This window comes from Lissotriton vulgaris, chromosome 6 (assembly GCF_964263255.1).
Source record: "Lissotriton vulgaris chromosome 6, aLisVul1.2, whole genome shotgun sequence".
Classification (NCBI taxonomy): Eukaryota; Metazoa; Chordata; class Amphibia; order Caudata; family Salamandridae; genus Lissotriton; species Lissotriton vulgaris.
The window spans coordinates 539,755,358-539,772,240 of NC_141694.1; the positions used below are offsets into that span (position 1 = coordinate 539,755,358).

General features: G+C 44.0%; 1 protein-coding gene across 6 annotated transcripts in view; it reads right to left on the reverse strand.

Annotated features, from left to right (window-relative positions):
* LOC147707527 (lebercilin-like) overlaps positions 1–16,883 on the reverse strand; it is a 318,405-nt gene that overhangs the window by 131,411 nt on the left and 170,111 nt on the right. For all 6 annotated transcript variants that reach the window (XM_086926539.1, XM_086926538.1, XM_086926541.1 and 3 more), the window contains exon 5: positions 13,444–13,540. In XM_086926539.1, the coding sequence (XP_086782665.1) occupies positions 13,444–13,540 (97 nt within the window). The remainder of the gene's footprint in view (positions 1–13,443; positions 13,541–16,883) is intronic.

Genomic DNA, 16,883 nt, shown 5'->3' on the forward strand with positions numbered 1-16,883 from the left:
TATGCAGTAGCCACAGCCTGCTCTTTACAACAAGCTGCCAAATAGGGGATCATGTCTACATCCCACAGCCATAGGGACTGCTTTTATGTTAAATCTTTTCCTCCCCGAAAGATCTTAGAAATGAATGTGTATTTACCACGCAACTTTTGAAATGCACCATCTGTAGCTTTTCTTTTGATGGATACTCCGAGGGACCCGTGCCTCGTCTTATGATTGCAATGCCATCACGAACCTGAATTATGAGCTGCTTAACAGGGGATTTAAGCACCATCCCTTACTTATCGGGACCATTCCATGCCGTGTTTTTTATTTCCCCAATGAGATCGTAAAAAATTATCTCCCTGAATTAAACCACGACGCTCAGCGTTTTTGCTGAAATATATCACCCGGTATTGTTTATACTTTCAGAGTATCGAGTCGGAACGAGGAGGCCGTTCCTGTCTGGCCTGTCTTTTTGGACTGTATGCACGACGATTAGCGCAGGAAAGAAATAAACGTCGGCATTTGAAACAGCATTGAACAGTAAGTGTGTGACCACAGCAGCAATTCGCAAGAGGAGGATAGTAAGATCTGAGTTATATCGGCCCTCTAGCCTTTCTAAACTAGCACTCCAATGTCCACCCACAGGTTTTTACCTTGATGTGGTACTAGTCATCGGTCATTTAAGAAAATAGATACATGCAGACGGAAGGTACCTCAAGAAGGACCCTTAGGTAAGATCCTGCAAAATGAGGTTTTTTGATGTATCTGCCCAGCTCATTAACTTTGGGAATTGAGTAAAGGGGATTTGAGAAAACAAATGCTCCCTCCCTGTCCCCCTACAGATTGTCTCCCCCGAGCCTATATATTCTTTTCGCTTGGCGAAATTCACAAAGGTATCATAAGAAGTGTGAAGGGTACTCAGCCTGCGCCGCCTGAATGTAAGATTTGTGTTTGATCCTCTGGCTATGCAAAGTGTGTATTGTCAAAGCATAGTTTTAACAACTGAGTGGAGGCCTATATTTTAGCACGTACTATTATTTAACCTGATCTCTCCTCATGACTTTTCTCAATATATGTCCTGATTGTCTCATGTGTATTGTCTGATGAATGCATGGTCTTTGACTGCAGGGATTCCTGTTCTATATGACCCTTTGGGCTTGTTATACATTATAAATGGCATTGGTTTGAAAATGCCTGAAAGCATATGATGTTATGCACTGCTTTGAGCTCGCTGAAATTTTCTCTGTGAAATAAACTGTATATGTAACTAATATGACTGCAAACCATGATAAATATAGAACACTAAGAGCGCTACTATGGATAAATCTAAAGTAATTATATGTCAAAAAGTATATGAAAATGTAAACGTATAACATAATACTAAAATAACCTTCTTTTTCACAGTGTCCACGGCTGCAAAATTGTGTTGCCCCCGTTGTGCCCCCCCTCGTGTACATGCCCTGATGAAGGTGCCGCCGTAGATCAGGCGTGGCACCGAAACGCGCGTTGGCGTAGTGAACATCTGTTCTGCGAATAACACCATATCTCCCCCCAGCAAGTTGCTGAGAGGACATCGCAGAACAACATCAGTGTATCTGTATTTGAAGGATGTTAAAGTTGAATGGATTGTATAAATGTGAATGAATGGACAAAAAATGAGGTTTGTGTGGAGTGGAATGAGTCTGTCTATTTGAATGAACGATGAGAGGGTGCCTAGGGGTTATATATCTTCTTAGATTGTGATTTTGTTACTGTATTGTGTATATATTTTTAAATGACGAGATTTTTGCACACTGTTTTCATCACATTTATAGTTTGAAAAATGAAAATAAAAAAATATATATTCATTCTAAAGCGTTGTGGAAAAATTGAATGTGCAGTCTGTGATCTGTGAGCTCAAAGTTGTGCATGTTATTATTGAAGGACTCCTGATGAGCCTCTAAATTGAAACATATAGGGCAGACACTTCCTTCTTAGTTTTGGATTAATGACTTAAACAACTTCAGACCTTTCTCCAACCTTCTCTCCAAAATCTTAGAAAAATGTGTACTCCAACAACTAACCCAACACCTGGACAACACCAATCTTCTCGACTCCCATCAGTCGGGATTCAGGAAAGGTTGCAGCACTGAAACCGCAATCCTTAACATAATAGATGACATTCACAAATCATTGGACTCAGACCAATGGTGCCCACTTATTCTCCTAGACCTATCAGCAGCATTCGACACAGTAGATCACAAACTTTTCCTCAAGGCCCTCGAAGAAAGGGCTGGTCTAGATGAGGTGGTCCACAAATGGTTCTCCTCATTCCTCCAAAACCGCTTCCAGAGAATCAAAATCAAAAAGTTTGGAGTCCATCCTCCATCCCGTCAACAGGGGAGTTCCCCAAGGATCAGTGCTCTCCCCTCAACTCTTCAACATCTACATGGAACCCCTCACCACCCTCCTCAAAAAAGCTAATCTCCCTTTCCACTTATATGCAGACGATACTCAAATTTACTTGGAAATCTCGTCGGTAAAAGACATTCAAAGACTCAACGAGTCACTAAGAGAAGTGCAACTGTGGATGTCCAATAATCACTTAAAACTGAACCCGGACAAAACCGAACTCCTCCTAATTTTGAACAAAGAAGAAAACTCACAAATTGTCGAGTGGATAAAAGCCATTGATGCGCTCAACGGGAACCTCACTCTGGCTGATTCTGTTAAATCTTTAGGCATTACACTAGACTCAAAACTGGACATGACCAAGCACATTAAGATCTCAGCGAAGAGTGCCTGCCTAAACCTGAAGCTCCTAAACAAAATAAAACTCAGTATCTCGCCAAAAGATCTTAAACAAGCCACCTAAGCATTGGTGCTGTCAAGACTAGACTATGGAAACGCAGTACTCTCCGGTATAGCTAAAACACATCTTGCTCCCCTGAAAACAACTCTCAATGTGGCTGCCAGAATGCTCACTGGAGTAAAGAAATGTGATCATATCTCTCCTGCTCTCAAAGAACTCAAGTAGCTTCCTATAGAACTGCGTGTGAACTTCAGAACAGCCTGCGCTTCACACAGGCAAACCCAAACCCAAATATCTGGCGGCCTAACTAAAAAAAGCTGGCCAGAACAGGACTCTCAGAAGCTCCAACACCTTACTTCTCATTCCGTAAAAATAAAGAAAACACAAAACCAGCCTCGCCTAAAATCTGGAACTCTATTCCCCCTCACATCAGAACTATCCCATCCTTCGCTAAATTCAAAAGTCAGCTAAAAATCCTTTTCCTTGACCGATCACTAACGAACAGATGTGAGCAGCTGTAGCCTTGAGATTCACACTTCCCTTCCCAGATTCGATGTTAATCAAGATCTTGATACGGTCCCGCCACTGCATTGTCATTGTGATTTTTATTGCTGAACTGTCTTGCCTTACTGTATTTGTGCTGTTATCTTTTCCTCTGCTATGTAACTGATGTGAAGCGCTCCGATACCCTCTGGTCAGGCTAGCGCTATACAAAACTTCTTAAATAAATTTAAAAAAAAAAAAAACCTTTGAGGAGAAGAGCACAGCAGTGCCTAATAGATCGTGATTTACAACAATATTTCCAGCAATTTAATATTCATTCTTGAGACCCTGTGGAAAATTAAACAGGAGGTAAAATATGTCTCTCAACAGAAAAAGAAAATAGGAGTTAATATCTGTGAAGGTAGTTAAAGCAGACAACAGGATTAACCTCAGCTTTTCCAGATTCAATCAATTGTTTCTGTAATGGTAGCAAAGAAAAGTGGGGTTGCCTCCAAATTAATGACAAGTCATGAATATCTGTAATGTGGAGCCCTTGATCAATATCCATCCATACACAAAGTAGGTATTGTATATTCTTAAGCTGAATTTTCCTGAATATTGTTGGTCCATTGAATTTGAAAAGAAGCTATTTCGTACATGGTATAGTCTAGGAGATTCTGAAAATACATCAGAGCTAGGGGATATTTTGAGTTCCTCACCAGTGTAATCCTTTTGCACAATGCGATCCAATAAAACCATCTGATGTCCAGTATTAATAGCACTCCCGCCATTTTAGTACCCTTAATCACCCGCAGACACCACGTGATTGTTCACCCAAATGGTAGTTACGGAATGCAACAACTACATACAGAACAGTAAAATATGCACTTAAGGAATATCAATGCAACTGTTAAAAGGAAATGGCCATATGATGCCATTGCTTTAAATGAACTGCATTTCTCTTCAGAAACTATTCCAAGTTACTAACGTATACACATTCGGGGTACTTATGTACTTTGTCTCTTAGGTATTAAACTTTATACAGTGTTTTGGGTGACAAAAACTGTTTACTGCTACAATCTTGGAAGATTTGGTACCAAACTGATGTTCTACATTTCTGAACAGCTGGTTATTTCCGAATAGTAATATTTTGCAAAGACTTTGGTTTTGGGCCTTGGCTAGTTCCTTGTCAATTAGACTGGGTCTGAGTTATAGATATTGAAATGGATTATCCAGCATATTTTTTTTTAAACATACTTCATTGATTTTACAGAGTGCCACCACAAGAGTGGGGGTTCGAGTAATAGATGCATAAACAGAGCAACAGAATTTGAGTGAGCAGAGGAACCTGAGCTCAGATTAGGTACATACAAGAAATAGGCAGTGAACTATGCAAAGCAATAATATTATTGCATGTATGTACATTTGAGGATTTATCCAGAGTGGATTGTCAATCAATGGCAGTATGTTATCATTGTAATCTGAAAGAACATTTCTAAATACCCCACCTCTCTCCCTTTCTTCAGGCCCACCCCATTGACCTTTAGCGTGTTCAGAGCTTGGTTTGACTCCGAGATCCTCCACCCTGGAGGGTTCGATCATTCAGCTAGACGTTTTCATTAACACCATGTCGTAAGGTCAACCAAGGTGGGCAGCCGGTCATGGCTTTTGTATCAGGGGAAGGGGAGCTTGTGTTTTATTTGTGTTGTGGAATAGGGAGTTCTATTGCCTTAAGTGCTGCAAGCATCAGATCCCACTCCATGGAGATCAGTGTCTTTCTTAGGCCCCTGTATTCTTCTCTTCTGATGGAATGCACTTTCTGAATTGCACCATCGAACTGCCTCCCCATGCCATGTGTGTAGTGTTTGGGGATGGGCCGACTTCCACCTCATAGTGATGGAGCGCTGCGCTATAAGTAAGATCAATTCAGCCATCTGGATGTGTACCCTCTGTGACTTGGGGTGTCGGTAGAGGCCTAATAGACAAGGCTCTGCTGTGTCCCAGCCAGGGTTGCCTGTGATGTGTACTAAAGTGTGGGTGACCTCAGACCAGAATCCCCCAAGGCGTGGGCACGACTACAACATGTGAATTATGTCTGGTTTATCCATCTGGCATCTTGGCAGGAAACCCTTGAGTTGGAATACATGCGGTTGAAGCGGTGTGGGGTGAGATAGGCTTTGTGTAGAATCATATATTGCATTCGTTTAAATTTGACATTACAGGATCCTTTGTTAGGGCGTTCTAGAAGAGAAGTCTAATCCTTGTCTGTCAGGCTCCTACCCAAGTCATTCTCCCATTTTTCTCTGAGTGTGGTGAGGGGATTCCCTGCAAGTGCCCTGGTGCTCCTATATAGCCATCTGACCAGGTGGTGCCCAGTACCCATAAGGTATACCGCATATGTCAAGTCATGGTTCGGAGGTTCTTTGCAGTTCATTCAGTGCCCAGTGTTTCTTCACGTAACTGACCATAGCTGCATGCAGTAGAAAGAGAGAGAAAGAGGTCCCTGGTGTTCGGGAGAAGTTCTGGTGGTCCACCAGTATTCCATCTGTAAACAGTGCCTTCACTGTGGATACACCCTCACGTGTCCATTTAAATATACTACATAACGTAACCAAGCCAGTGGGTGTAGGGACGCCTAATAGTGGAGTGTTAGGGGCTTAGGGGAGTGTTTGGCACGTGCATTGTAGCGCCCCCTTCCAATAGATAGGCGCTATGCGCAGCAGCCGGGAGTTTGAGGGGCTTCTACTCTGTGGCAACAGTAAAGCGTGAAGGGTGCCACATGATAGCAGCCGCGGCGTGTAGTCTAGTTTGTGTAGGTTGCGTCCTGATAGCCAGTATGATAGCCATTACAACTGGCTTGTGTAACAATCGTCCCGAAAGTCTGGTAACCCTAGGCTCCCCTATCCGTTCCCAATTGTAGTTTGGCCAGCCCCACTCTTCTGCAGCCCTTGCCCCATAGATCTTTGAGCAGCTTATCCAGTGTTTTAAAAAGGGGGTGGGGATCAGCACTGGCAGATTCATGAAGAAATATAGCAGTCATGGGAGCATGACCATCTTGGAGATGGCTATTCTGACCATTACCGAGAGGGTTAGTGAGGTCCAGAAGAATGTCTGTGCAAAAGAGATTTAATCACATTCAACAGGTTGCCCTCTAATAGGTTCTGATCAGATCGATATATTTGGATGCCTAAACATTTAAAGGTGTCTGGCTCTACTATGAGAGACAGTCACCCAAAGGTAATATAGTCCGGGTGTCCAACTGGTCGGAAAAAAAATGTGTGAGACTTCTCATTAATGACTAAACCTTATATGCATTCAAAATGGTCAAAAATGTGTGGTAGGGGTTCCATACCATCTGTCAGGTTATTGATGTATAGTATGAGGTCATATGCATAAGCTGACATTATATGTGTTGTATTTCCCAATTGGATCCCAGTTTCTATTGCCTCCTTTCTGAGTCTAATGGACAGGGGCTCTGTTATATTCAATATAGGTACTACAATATAGGCCTCAGTAAACTTGTTACCCTTCACCTATATTCTCTCCCTACATTACACTTGTCACGGTTTACAGGGACTGACCATTTACCTCGATTTTACACTGCATTCAGAATGCGGGTTTTCCCTAGTTCGAAATCTCATACGTGAGGGTTCATGGAAGCACAGGAGGACTGCAACCTCCTGTATAAAACCTATGTACAAAGTTCATGTCCGACATCATCCTTAGGCTAACACAGTAATACAACAAGGTAAGACCCCTGGGGGGACCTAGGAGTATATATACATCACATCTTGCTAAGGTAGCTAGAGGAGACCGAGACTTCCCGGCCGACACACTGACCAGAGACGCTAAGGTTCCTGCATGCAGACACTCCAGCTCGCAGTGGTCTAACATCCCTCGCAGGGTGTCTAGCTCGACACCAGGACAGGGTCCCACAGTCTCACTTCAGGTAATGGGGTTGACTAAATCTGAGAGGAATTCTTGGCTTAACACCTACACCCATGCTAGGTACACTTAGGTACATCTAGATAGGGAGGCATCGTAGGAGTACGCATATTTTTATCATGTTTTTTATATACTTGAATGTATTCATGATTTTAGTAAGCTGGTAGAACTGTACCATCCTTTTACCTTTATAGTATGGTTAATCATTTATATCTTATACTGTCTTATGGTTGTTGCAGCACATCTATTCTACACCAGAATAACAACTGTTCAATAAATGATTATTGAAAACGCCCAGCTTGTTTTATTTGGTGTATCTCTCGGAGACAGACTAAGTAAGCACGAGTGACTGAGTGAAAAGTAGTATATTGTTTCCACAGTCCTGAGGGATCAGGGTTGTCATGTTCGATGGTTACCAATAACTATTCCCTCCTTGGTAGGAGGAGAGTATAGTGGCACTGTAAGCTACTTGGCACAAGAAGGCCAATATACCTGGTGGGGGTGATCAGAGTTCGTTTGACACCAATCCTACAGTGTATGTTGTCTAAACGTGCAGATCGGGTGCCTCTACTCACCAAATATGGTTGTGATTTGTGAGTGCCAGTTCGGGCTCGGGACTTGGGAATGGTATAAAGCAGCCTTACCCATTTTATTTATTCATGAGGGATGCCACACCTTTCCATTGCTCTAAACATATAGTCCCAGCTAAGGGTATCAAATGCTTGTCGCAGGTCGAGGGCGATACATCCCGCTCTCTTGCAGTTATTGAAGGAGGCCTCCATTACGAGGTGTTGCGGGTTGGGATGAAATCATTCTGGGCATATGGACGAGTTGTGGCATGAGGTGGAGTAGACAGCGAGATAGTATTTTTCCCAGGATCTTGTATTCTGTTGGCAGGAGGGATAAAGGGCAGTAGCCTGACATATACAATGCGTCCCTACCCGGTTTATAGAGAGAGGTGACCAAGGGCTGCATAGTGGTGACGTGGAGGGAGCCCTCCTCTAATGCCGCTTGGTACAACCTCTCCAGGTGTTTAATTAGTATATCCGAGAAGGTGTCATAGAATTCCGCCGGCAGGCCGTCTTGACATGGAGTCTCGTTGCGGGGTAAGCTCCCGGATGGCTCCTCTGATTTCCTATTTAGTGATAGGGCCAGTCAGTTCATCTTGGTCTGACTGCAAAATTTGGGGGTAACGGAGGTCATTCAAAAATGTTTCTATGAGCTCCTCAGTTATCTCCTGAGGGGCCTTGTAGAGTGATTAAAGGTATTCACAGAATGCTAAGTGTATGTCATGTTGTGTGTTCACCTTGGTGCCATCTGATAGAGCTATCTCATGTATAGGGGAGGGGGTGTCCCGTAGCAGACGGGCTAGAAGTGGTCCTGACTTGTCAGCATCTGTATGTTTTATTTGTATGTATGACTGGTAATCGATTGTTCAAAGGCGCTCCAACAGCTCAGCATGTTATATGCGTGCTTCTTGAAGTTCCTCCTGTTTAGTGGGGCTGCTAATTGCCTCTTGCTCTACTTTGTTCAGGGTATCTTCCACTGTCATAAGACGATTTTGGATTTCCTGCCGGGCCCCTACTGTGGCGCCAATAGCGGTACCCCCAAGGACGGTCTTGAACGCGTCCCACTCTATTAGGGGTGTGGACGCCGTATTGTCATTTTCGTTAGAGTAATTGGTAATGACAGATGCCACAGGGGAACGAAAGACCGTGTCTTCTAGCATCTGTGACCACATTTACCAGTGGGGACGGGAGTAGGAATTTTCCCCCATGCCAGTGTTCTCACTAAGGGATTATGGTCAGAGAATGTTTTTCCCGGGTAAGTGGCATCGACCACCTGGGTGGGGTTGGTGAGGGAACAGAATATTCTGTCCAGTCTAGGAGATCGCAGTGGCTCACAGGGAGTATTAAGCTGCTCAGCATCCATTGTGATCTGTGCAGACTTCAGGGAGGAGAACAGGCCTCGGATGGCTCCCCGGGTCGCCAGGGTGTGCACTGAATTATCCAGGGTATTTAGCTATCTAGTACCTAGAAAAATTATTCTGGAATATATAATTAGAGGTGCCCAGAGAAAGTCAATTCCATCTTTGCTTCAAGGAAGGTGGTGATAATGGTGTTGTAACGTTTTCAAAATATGAAAAAATTTGCAAACTTATGAAAATTATTTTTAATAATTTGTGTTTTTAATGATGCATAGAGTTGTGACCGATGAACTAATGATGTTGCACTTGGAAAGAGCTTCCTATGTCAATTAGAAGTGTGAATAATACTATGTATAGTTACGCCATCTTTTCCTGTAATACTCAATTTTTTTAGAAATGGATGCAGCTTCTGATGTTCTCCTCAACTCGCTCCTGTTCCTTCACCCTCCTAATCAGTGTCTAGCAACAAAATCATCTCTCATGGTGCCTAAATTGTGTGCTCAAAGTATCATTTTCAAGGACTTCTTCTAGGAGTGTAATTGTGCTAATTCTATGAGCTATTGTTTAAACTATGTTTTTCTTGGGCTATACGTCTCCGGAGTGCAGTTGATGAAGAAGCAAACAGAAGATTTCTCTTATCTTAAGAAATGTTTTAATGCTAAAGATTTAGAAAATTACTTTGTTATTTTTGATTTGCCCATGCGACACTAAACATGATCATACCATGCTGAGTTTGCAGAATCTATGAATAGAAAGTGTGATTTGTGTATAACAACTCTTGAGCTTCAGAACTGTGGGCTTTTCTTGTTGCTGAGATTCTATGTCCATTTGAGTTGGATTCTTTATGGGTATGCAGCCAGTGCTCTTTATGAGATTGACACTTAAAATGTTCGCTTGATTTCTGCCTAGCTAGGGATTATTACGCTTTATGAATTTGCATTTATCTGTACTTCTGTAATGGAGCCTTCATGATCATTTATGCAATTTATGCATTTTTCTCTGTACCGCATTTTCACTATTCTATAACCTAGAACCAATCCTTTATGCTTCCAATATTTAAGTGTGTATAACTTTGCTAAACTGCGTTTTCCAGATAAGGAGTGCATTATCTAAATCCTAGATAAAGTGGAGCCTAAATATTTTGGTAAAATATCGAGGTGATTAAATATTGGGGTCCAGTTCCCACAAAGTAAACATCCATCAAATGCAAAATTTGGTTACTATGTGCTGTGGTTTTCATTTGTTTGCAAATATTTTGGTGCAAGTCTGAGCACCTACGTTCAGCAGGGAAATTGGGCAGTTAATTGTACATGTTGCTGGAACTTTGCTTTCTTGGGCAACAATACAACAATAATGGGTGTTCACCATGATATTGTGTTAACAAATTTATACTATCATCAAACAATTGGTGCAGTCGCAAATAATTCCTTACGAACTTTGACGGTAGAAAAGCAATACCTGCAGCCTTGGTATTTTAGGTTAGTTAGTTATGTCCCTTGTACAAACGTCTTATGCTTCCTTTGCCCCGAGGAAGTGTTATTTTGCACAGTTTTTAAAAGAAAAGCCTAGAGAGGTTTCCAGTCTCGTTATGCATGATCTCCCATTCCCGAATTCATCAGGGGTCACTTTAACACCTTGGCAGCGGATGGAATTCCGCGCCGGTGCTGAACATTCCGATCGCGCGCGTGGTCATGACAGCTCCCAGCCGTCATCAGCTCACGCCCACCGTGACTCATGGCGGCTGGGAGCCGTCATGAGCACCGAAGGGGTTAAGACATTTATTTCACAGAATTCCCACATATTAAGGCCCAAAGACTATACAGTGTACTGTCTGTATTTGTAAGCTGTGACTAAGAGCTCAGAATTCTTTTTTTAAATATTTTTTTTTATAATACTTATTTATTAAATAGTTGCAAAACAGAAACATGAGACACAGCGAAAAAATTCAGTTCAGAGTCACAATACAGCATTAAGGTAAAGTCCAAGACAGGCAAAGAGTTACAAAGAGGAGCTTTACGGCGACTTGAGTATCCAGGAATGATAAAGTAGCAGCACCAGAGAACCATAGAGTCATGTCCACCCCAGAGGGCGCGCAAAAAAAGAACAATAACCAAGAGGGACAGAAAGTCGCAGGAGCGTCAATGGGAAATACAGTTACGGGCCCAGCACGTGCCAGCGCCGACGGCCGACGCGGACCAAGGGCCGGCGGGGAGCGCAGGAGAAGCTACGCTGCCGGGAAGGGAGCGGGAAAGAAGGGATGAGCGACAGGGGACCAATCAGACAACAGGGCAGGAGTAACACAATCTCAGCACTATGAACATGGAGTCAATATCCCCCCCGAGGGATACACATGAAAAGACAACAGGGGAGAGGCTCATAAAACAGCAAAGGCTCCGGGGGAAGAAGGAAAGGGGGATAGGCACTGACCAACATCAGCGGCCGCCGCGGACACAGGGCTGGCGGGGAGCGCGGAAGAGGCAGCTCCGCTGGAGTGAGAGCGGGAGAGGAGATAGGCAACCAAGGGGGCCCAAATGTCGACAGGGCGGGACATGGCGGGCATCAAATCCCAAAACTCAGATAAAAGCGTCTGACAGAGAGAGATCCTCTAGCCAACTCGCAACCCTAGGAGCGGGCCGCCAACCCAAACACATGGCCACTCTACGCCTGGCCAGCACCAAAAGCATCGCAATAAAACGGTGAGAGGCATCAGAGCAAAATTGAACAAAGCCAAGGAGACAGGATCAGGGCACACAGCTGCGCTGGTGATGTCAGAGATAGGGGCGCAAACCGCCTGCCAGAACTCTTGAACCTTAGGACAAAGCCATGCCAAATGAGCAAAGTCCGCAGTGGGGGCGGCACAACGCATACAAAAGTCCTCAGGGATAAGCCCGAGCCGGTGGAGATGCACAGGAATGCGGTAAAACGTATGCAAAAACTTGAAATGAATCAAGCGGAGTTGATAATTCGGTGAGAGCTTTTTAGTTTGACTATAGCAATAAAGCCAGTCGTCCGAGGTCCGCACCCCACACCTCACGTGCCCGAGTCGAGGAGATGGGGGATGACAACAGGGCAAATGCGTATAGTTTGGTGACCAACTTGTGTGGTGATGTAGAAGTATATACGAAATCCAGGGCCGGGAAAGTAGGGGGGGTTGTGGGAAGGTGGGGTGCAGTTTCCGGCAAGTAGCCCGCAACTGATAAAATAAGAGCTTGTCCTGCAGCGATGGGGACTCTGGAAGCGATTAGAAGGAATTCTCCGGATAGAGATCCGCGCAGCATGACGGGACATACTAGAAGACTGAAGGGACGGAAAGTCCGGGTGGTCCATAATTGGCATAGCATTGGTAGAGAGAAGAGAAAGACCAGAGAACCAGCACAAGGAGGACCATGCCCAGCGCAGCGTCTCGGCCATATCGACCTCCGTCCGGAGGCGCACCACAGGAGCGAACAGCGCAGTAGTTAGTGGCCAGGGGGAAATGATGTCGGACTCCTCCACAACGTGGGGCTGATAGGGGGTGGGGTGAAGCCAAAAATGCAAGAAGCTGGCCTGAGCGCATAGAGCGTAGAGCCAAACGTCAGGCGCACCCAAACCACCAGCAGACATGGGCAAGGTCAGGATATCATAGGCTACCCTTGGTTGTGCAGTTATTGTAGCGATGTCTACAGGATTCTTGCGGATTAGAGATCTTGGCCGGCAGAACCCACTTAAAGTGTGGCCATCTTGCAGCCGACCAAGCCACGCCCCAAGAGAACTCAGAGATTCTGATGAGTACATTTCCTAATTGTTTACTCTATATGTACACTAAGGGATTGAATATCATTGTTTAGCTATTTTAAATGTAAGTTATTGCATGCATTCATTCAAAGTTCTTCATCTCCAAATCATACCACAAGAGTTGGGACAATGATAGGAGTAGTAACAATTCAGGGAGTCCCTGAATATTTGAGACAATGATAGGAGTAGTATCAATTCAGGGAGTTCCTGAATAGTTCTATACAGTGCGTTTGCTTCAAGGTATACACTGGAGTACAGTGGATAATGAATGGCTACCTCCAAGTACCTCTCTCGTCTTTTACCAGCCTCCGACACCCTCTCCCAACCTTCAACAATGTACTACACAGCCCACAACTAGTCATGCGCGCATACATACATCCATTTACAGCATATCACAAATTCCATTAAAGGAAACATGCCCACCATACTTAAATGTGCGCATGTGATCCTCACCAAGAATCAAACAGGATGGAGTGTGAGAAAGAGCTTAAAAGCAGATTTGTTTCACATGTGCACTATACAAGCAAATCTGTTCACTCACCTTTTTTCCTGGGAGTAAGATCGGTGTCTTTCTTTGGAGATGGTTTTGACAAGCGGAAGGCATATATATTTTTTGCATCAAGCTCTCTTTCTTTCTCCTGAGCATAAAAAAAATGTTGTTCATTTACAAATGTTGCAATTTATACCATACACAAATTAGTTTCTTTATGGAGGGAATAGGAAACCGATTAGTAGTTATTTTTTTGTCAACGTTTTTGCAAGTTTAACAGTTTCTAAAAACGTTTTAGCAAAAGAAAATGCCACGCCTGATAAATATGGTGCAGAGCAAGACACTAATGTATCACAAAAACAAATAAACAATCAAGGATCACCAACATGCTACACAGAATTCCAATAATGCTAGACAGCAGGTCATATAATGCAATCAGTATTGTATTAGTCATTTGCCAATCAGGTCAAGATGGACTAACATGACTAGAGTTACTAACAAGAGAAAAGAAACTCATTAGTATTCATGCCTCTACACTATAAATGAAATCTTTAAATTTGAACTGAGCACCTCAATTACCAGCTTAGGATATGATAGATATGATAGGTTTCTTACACCAGTTCCAAGAAGGGACAGAAAACTTAAAATAATACATCATTAATGAAAACATGCAGTGTCGGAGCTAGAAATTCAGACATGCAACTTCTAGCATGCACACACTGGCATAGCTAGGGGGGGCGGTCCGCCCCAGGCGGTACTATATTGGGGGCGCCGGCATCACTGCAGGGGTGGCCCGTGGCGGCGGTGTTTATTATTAATTTGGGACAGTAGTGTCAGTGTCCCAGTGGGTTCCAGGGCCGTCAATCTTGAAGCGTGCGTAAGCGCTACCAATGACGGCCCTGGGAATCGTTTTTTGCCAGCCCCCACACCGCGCTGGAAATGCAGCACGGATGCGCATCCGTTGGGAGTGGAATCGAGTCTGGGGAAAACGAAATCGAGATGAGTTCACATCCGCCAATACCAGACTGGCTTGACACCTGACTGACTGTTGCCCTGCTCTTTCAGAGACTTTCGCGGGTTGGTGAGTGAGTCTTAATTTTCCGTCAGCTCTGGTATGAACGTGGTGGGGGCTGCCTGAACTTTACGAGACTCAGACTAGAGCAAGATTGTCAACACGCCTTGTCCACGAGGGCTGAATCCACACCAGGTTTTAAGGACAGCCGCATGAGAAGTTTGTATTAATGTAAATAGAATACTTTTACTTGGCCGTGGGGTTATTCTGAAAATCAGTTTGAACCCTGCACTCCATGGTAAATAAGCGGGACGCCCCGGGGCTAGGGGCGCGCCCTGAAGACTCACAGTGCAGAGATTGAAAAGACTGACACACAGTGAATAACCCCACGGTCAAGTAAAACAATTCTTTGGACTTTTTGTGATGTCACTCGTAAATTATGGAGGAATGTATGTACCTCATCCCCTATGCTCCTATGAGGTATAAACTAACACTCTCAGATATATATATATATATATATATATATATATATATATATATATATATATATACACACACACACACACACTTCTGCTCGACCCGCACTACTGCTATGATTACACCAGACGGTGCGGAGACAGAACTTTACAAGAACATTTGTGTATTGCTGTCAATACATTCAGGTGCATTACTAGTCACAGGTGCTTCTAAAAGTTAATTTCCTATGGAAATAGATGCTTTACTATTGAATTATCTGCAGGTGAAAACTTTTCAAAATAATCAAAACTAATTCTTCTTCGGAGCATTTCTTCCATAAAATCCAGCGTAGGTTGTGTAAGTCCAGGACTAAACCTAGGCGCCTTTGGCCAAGATATATTTACAGTACAGCACAAACGTGGTTATTTGCCAGGTCGTGTCTGTGATTCCATCCTGTAGGAAACAACCATGGGATGTAAAATGGGAAGTGGGACTTCTAGATCACCCCAAACAATTTTAGTACAACATGACCTCTTTGTAAGTAAAAGGGAAAACGAAATACAGCTATATTTTGTGCAGGTTTGTGGAACTCAGCGCTGTTAGCAAATCAACAACTTCGATTCCTTTGGAAGGAGCTGCCAACCCGAACTGCAGAGATGGTACTGGTGGTAGTGCGAGGGTCACACATGCACTTACACAGCATCCGTGGTACAGAGGCGTCTCGTTGGCTATGGTATTGGTTTTATAAATTAGCAGCAGTTGTGGCGCGGTCATGATCGCCTGCCTGTGCCCTGTAACAGAAGTTCACACTGGTCAGCAGCGTCACTGCAGAGCAGCATTGGATGGCTCTCCGTGATAGACTTGCTGTGGTGTGATCTGTGCGTTAGGCACCCTAAACCACATGGCCAGAACATCACTAGTGACTACATTGTGAGTCGAGCCAGGCACTCTTTAATTTAGTTCACTACTGCCTCATGAGATACAAGCGGGGTCGGGGTAGCACTGCTAATGTTTTTATAGTCTGCACTGGTGTAAGTGCTGAAGGGGAATGGTTACCAGCTCTCGCCACTGTATCCTGCGACCTCTCAGACTAAACCCCTGTGGCCTTTTGCTTACCTGAAGTGGCACACAATTGGCAAAGAGCTGCAGGCACGCAATATCCATAACTGGACCTGACCCTCCACTGGCCATGTGGTTGAGCGAGAGAGAATCATGCAGCTGCAGCGCTAGGAGTCGCAGCAGCCATGGTGATTGGGCCTGGCAGTCAGTTCAACTTCACAGTGTACTTTTTTTCAACGAGGAATGCAGGTACTTTTGCGGACGTTGTGACGCTGTCTCTGTGCCTTGAGTGAACCACGATACCCTGCAACTGTGCCCATTTGTTTGTGCGGGTCTGCAATCACATGACCTTTATTTGAGGGCCTAGCTGGCTCCACTAAAACAATTTCAATGTCCTAAAAGGTCATTGCGCTGACAGAAACATTTTAATCTTAATTTTGAGTTGGCTTGCAATTTCATTGTCAGGGGACTCATAACTTTGACAGGTTGAGAGCAATGGCACCGAAAATTCTGGTGGTACTATAGTGTGTTTATGGTTCAGAAGAATGACACTGCTAGTGCACAACTGTAAAAACTGCACTGTACAAAAGTCAACATCACAGCCTTTGTAGTGTTTGGAACGGGCTAAAAATACCCTGACCACCTAGACCCCTGCTCCACATTTTACTAAACTTTCGTTATCAGAGATCACATCACACCCCACACTTTCTATGTGTCGGTGCATTCAAGTAATCTTTCAATAGGGGTAGGCCCGTTTTAAAGGGTACAGGGTTATAAATACAAGCCGTAGGGACTGGCAAAATGGCTTCAGCTCAGCTGATGAGTTCAGATCATTAGACAGATGCACATTTTATTTGAACTTACTGTATTGTACATTACTAGGGCACAGTACTTTTCAGGAGCCATGAGCCGCGCGACATAGTTGAAGTCGCACTTAACTCGCTGGTGACGATGGGGTGACTCT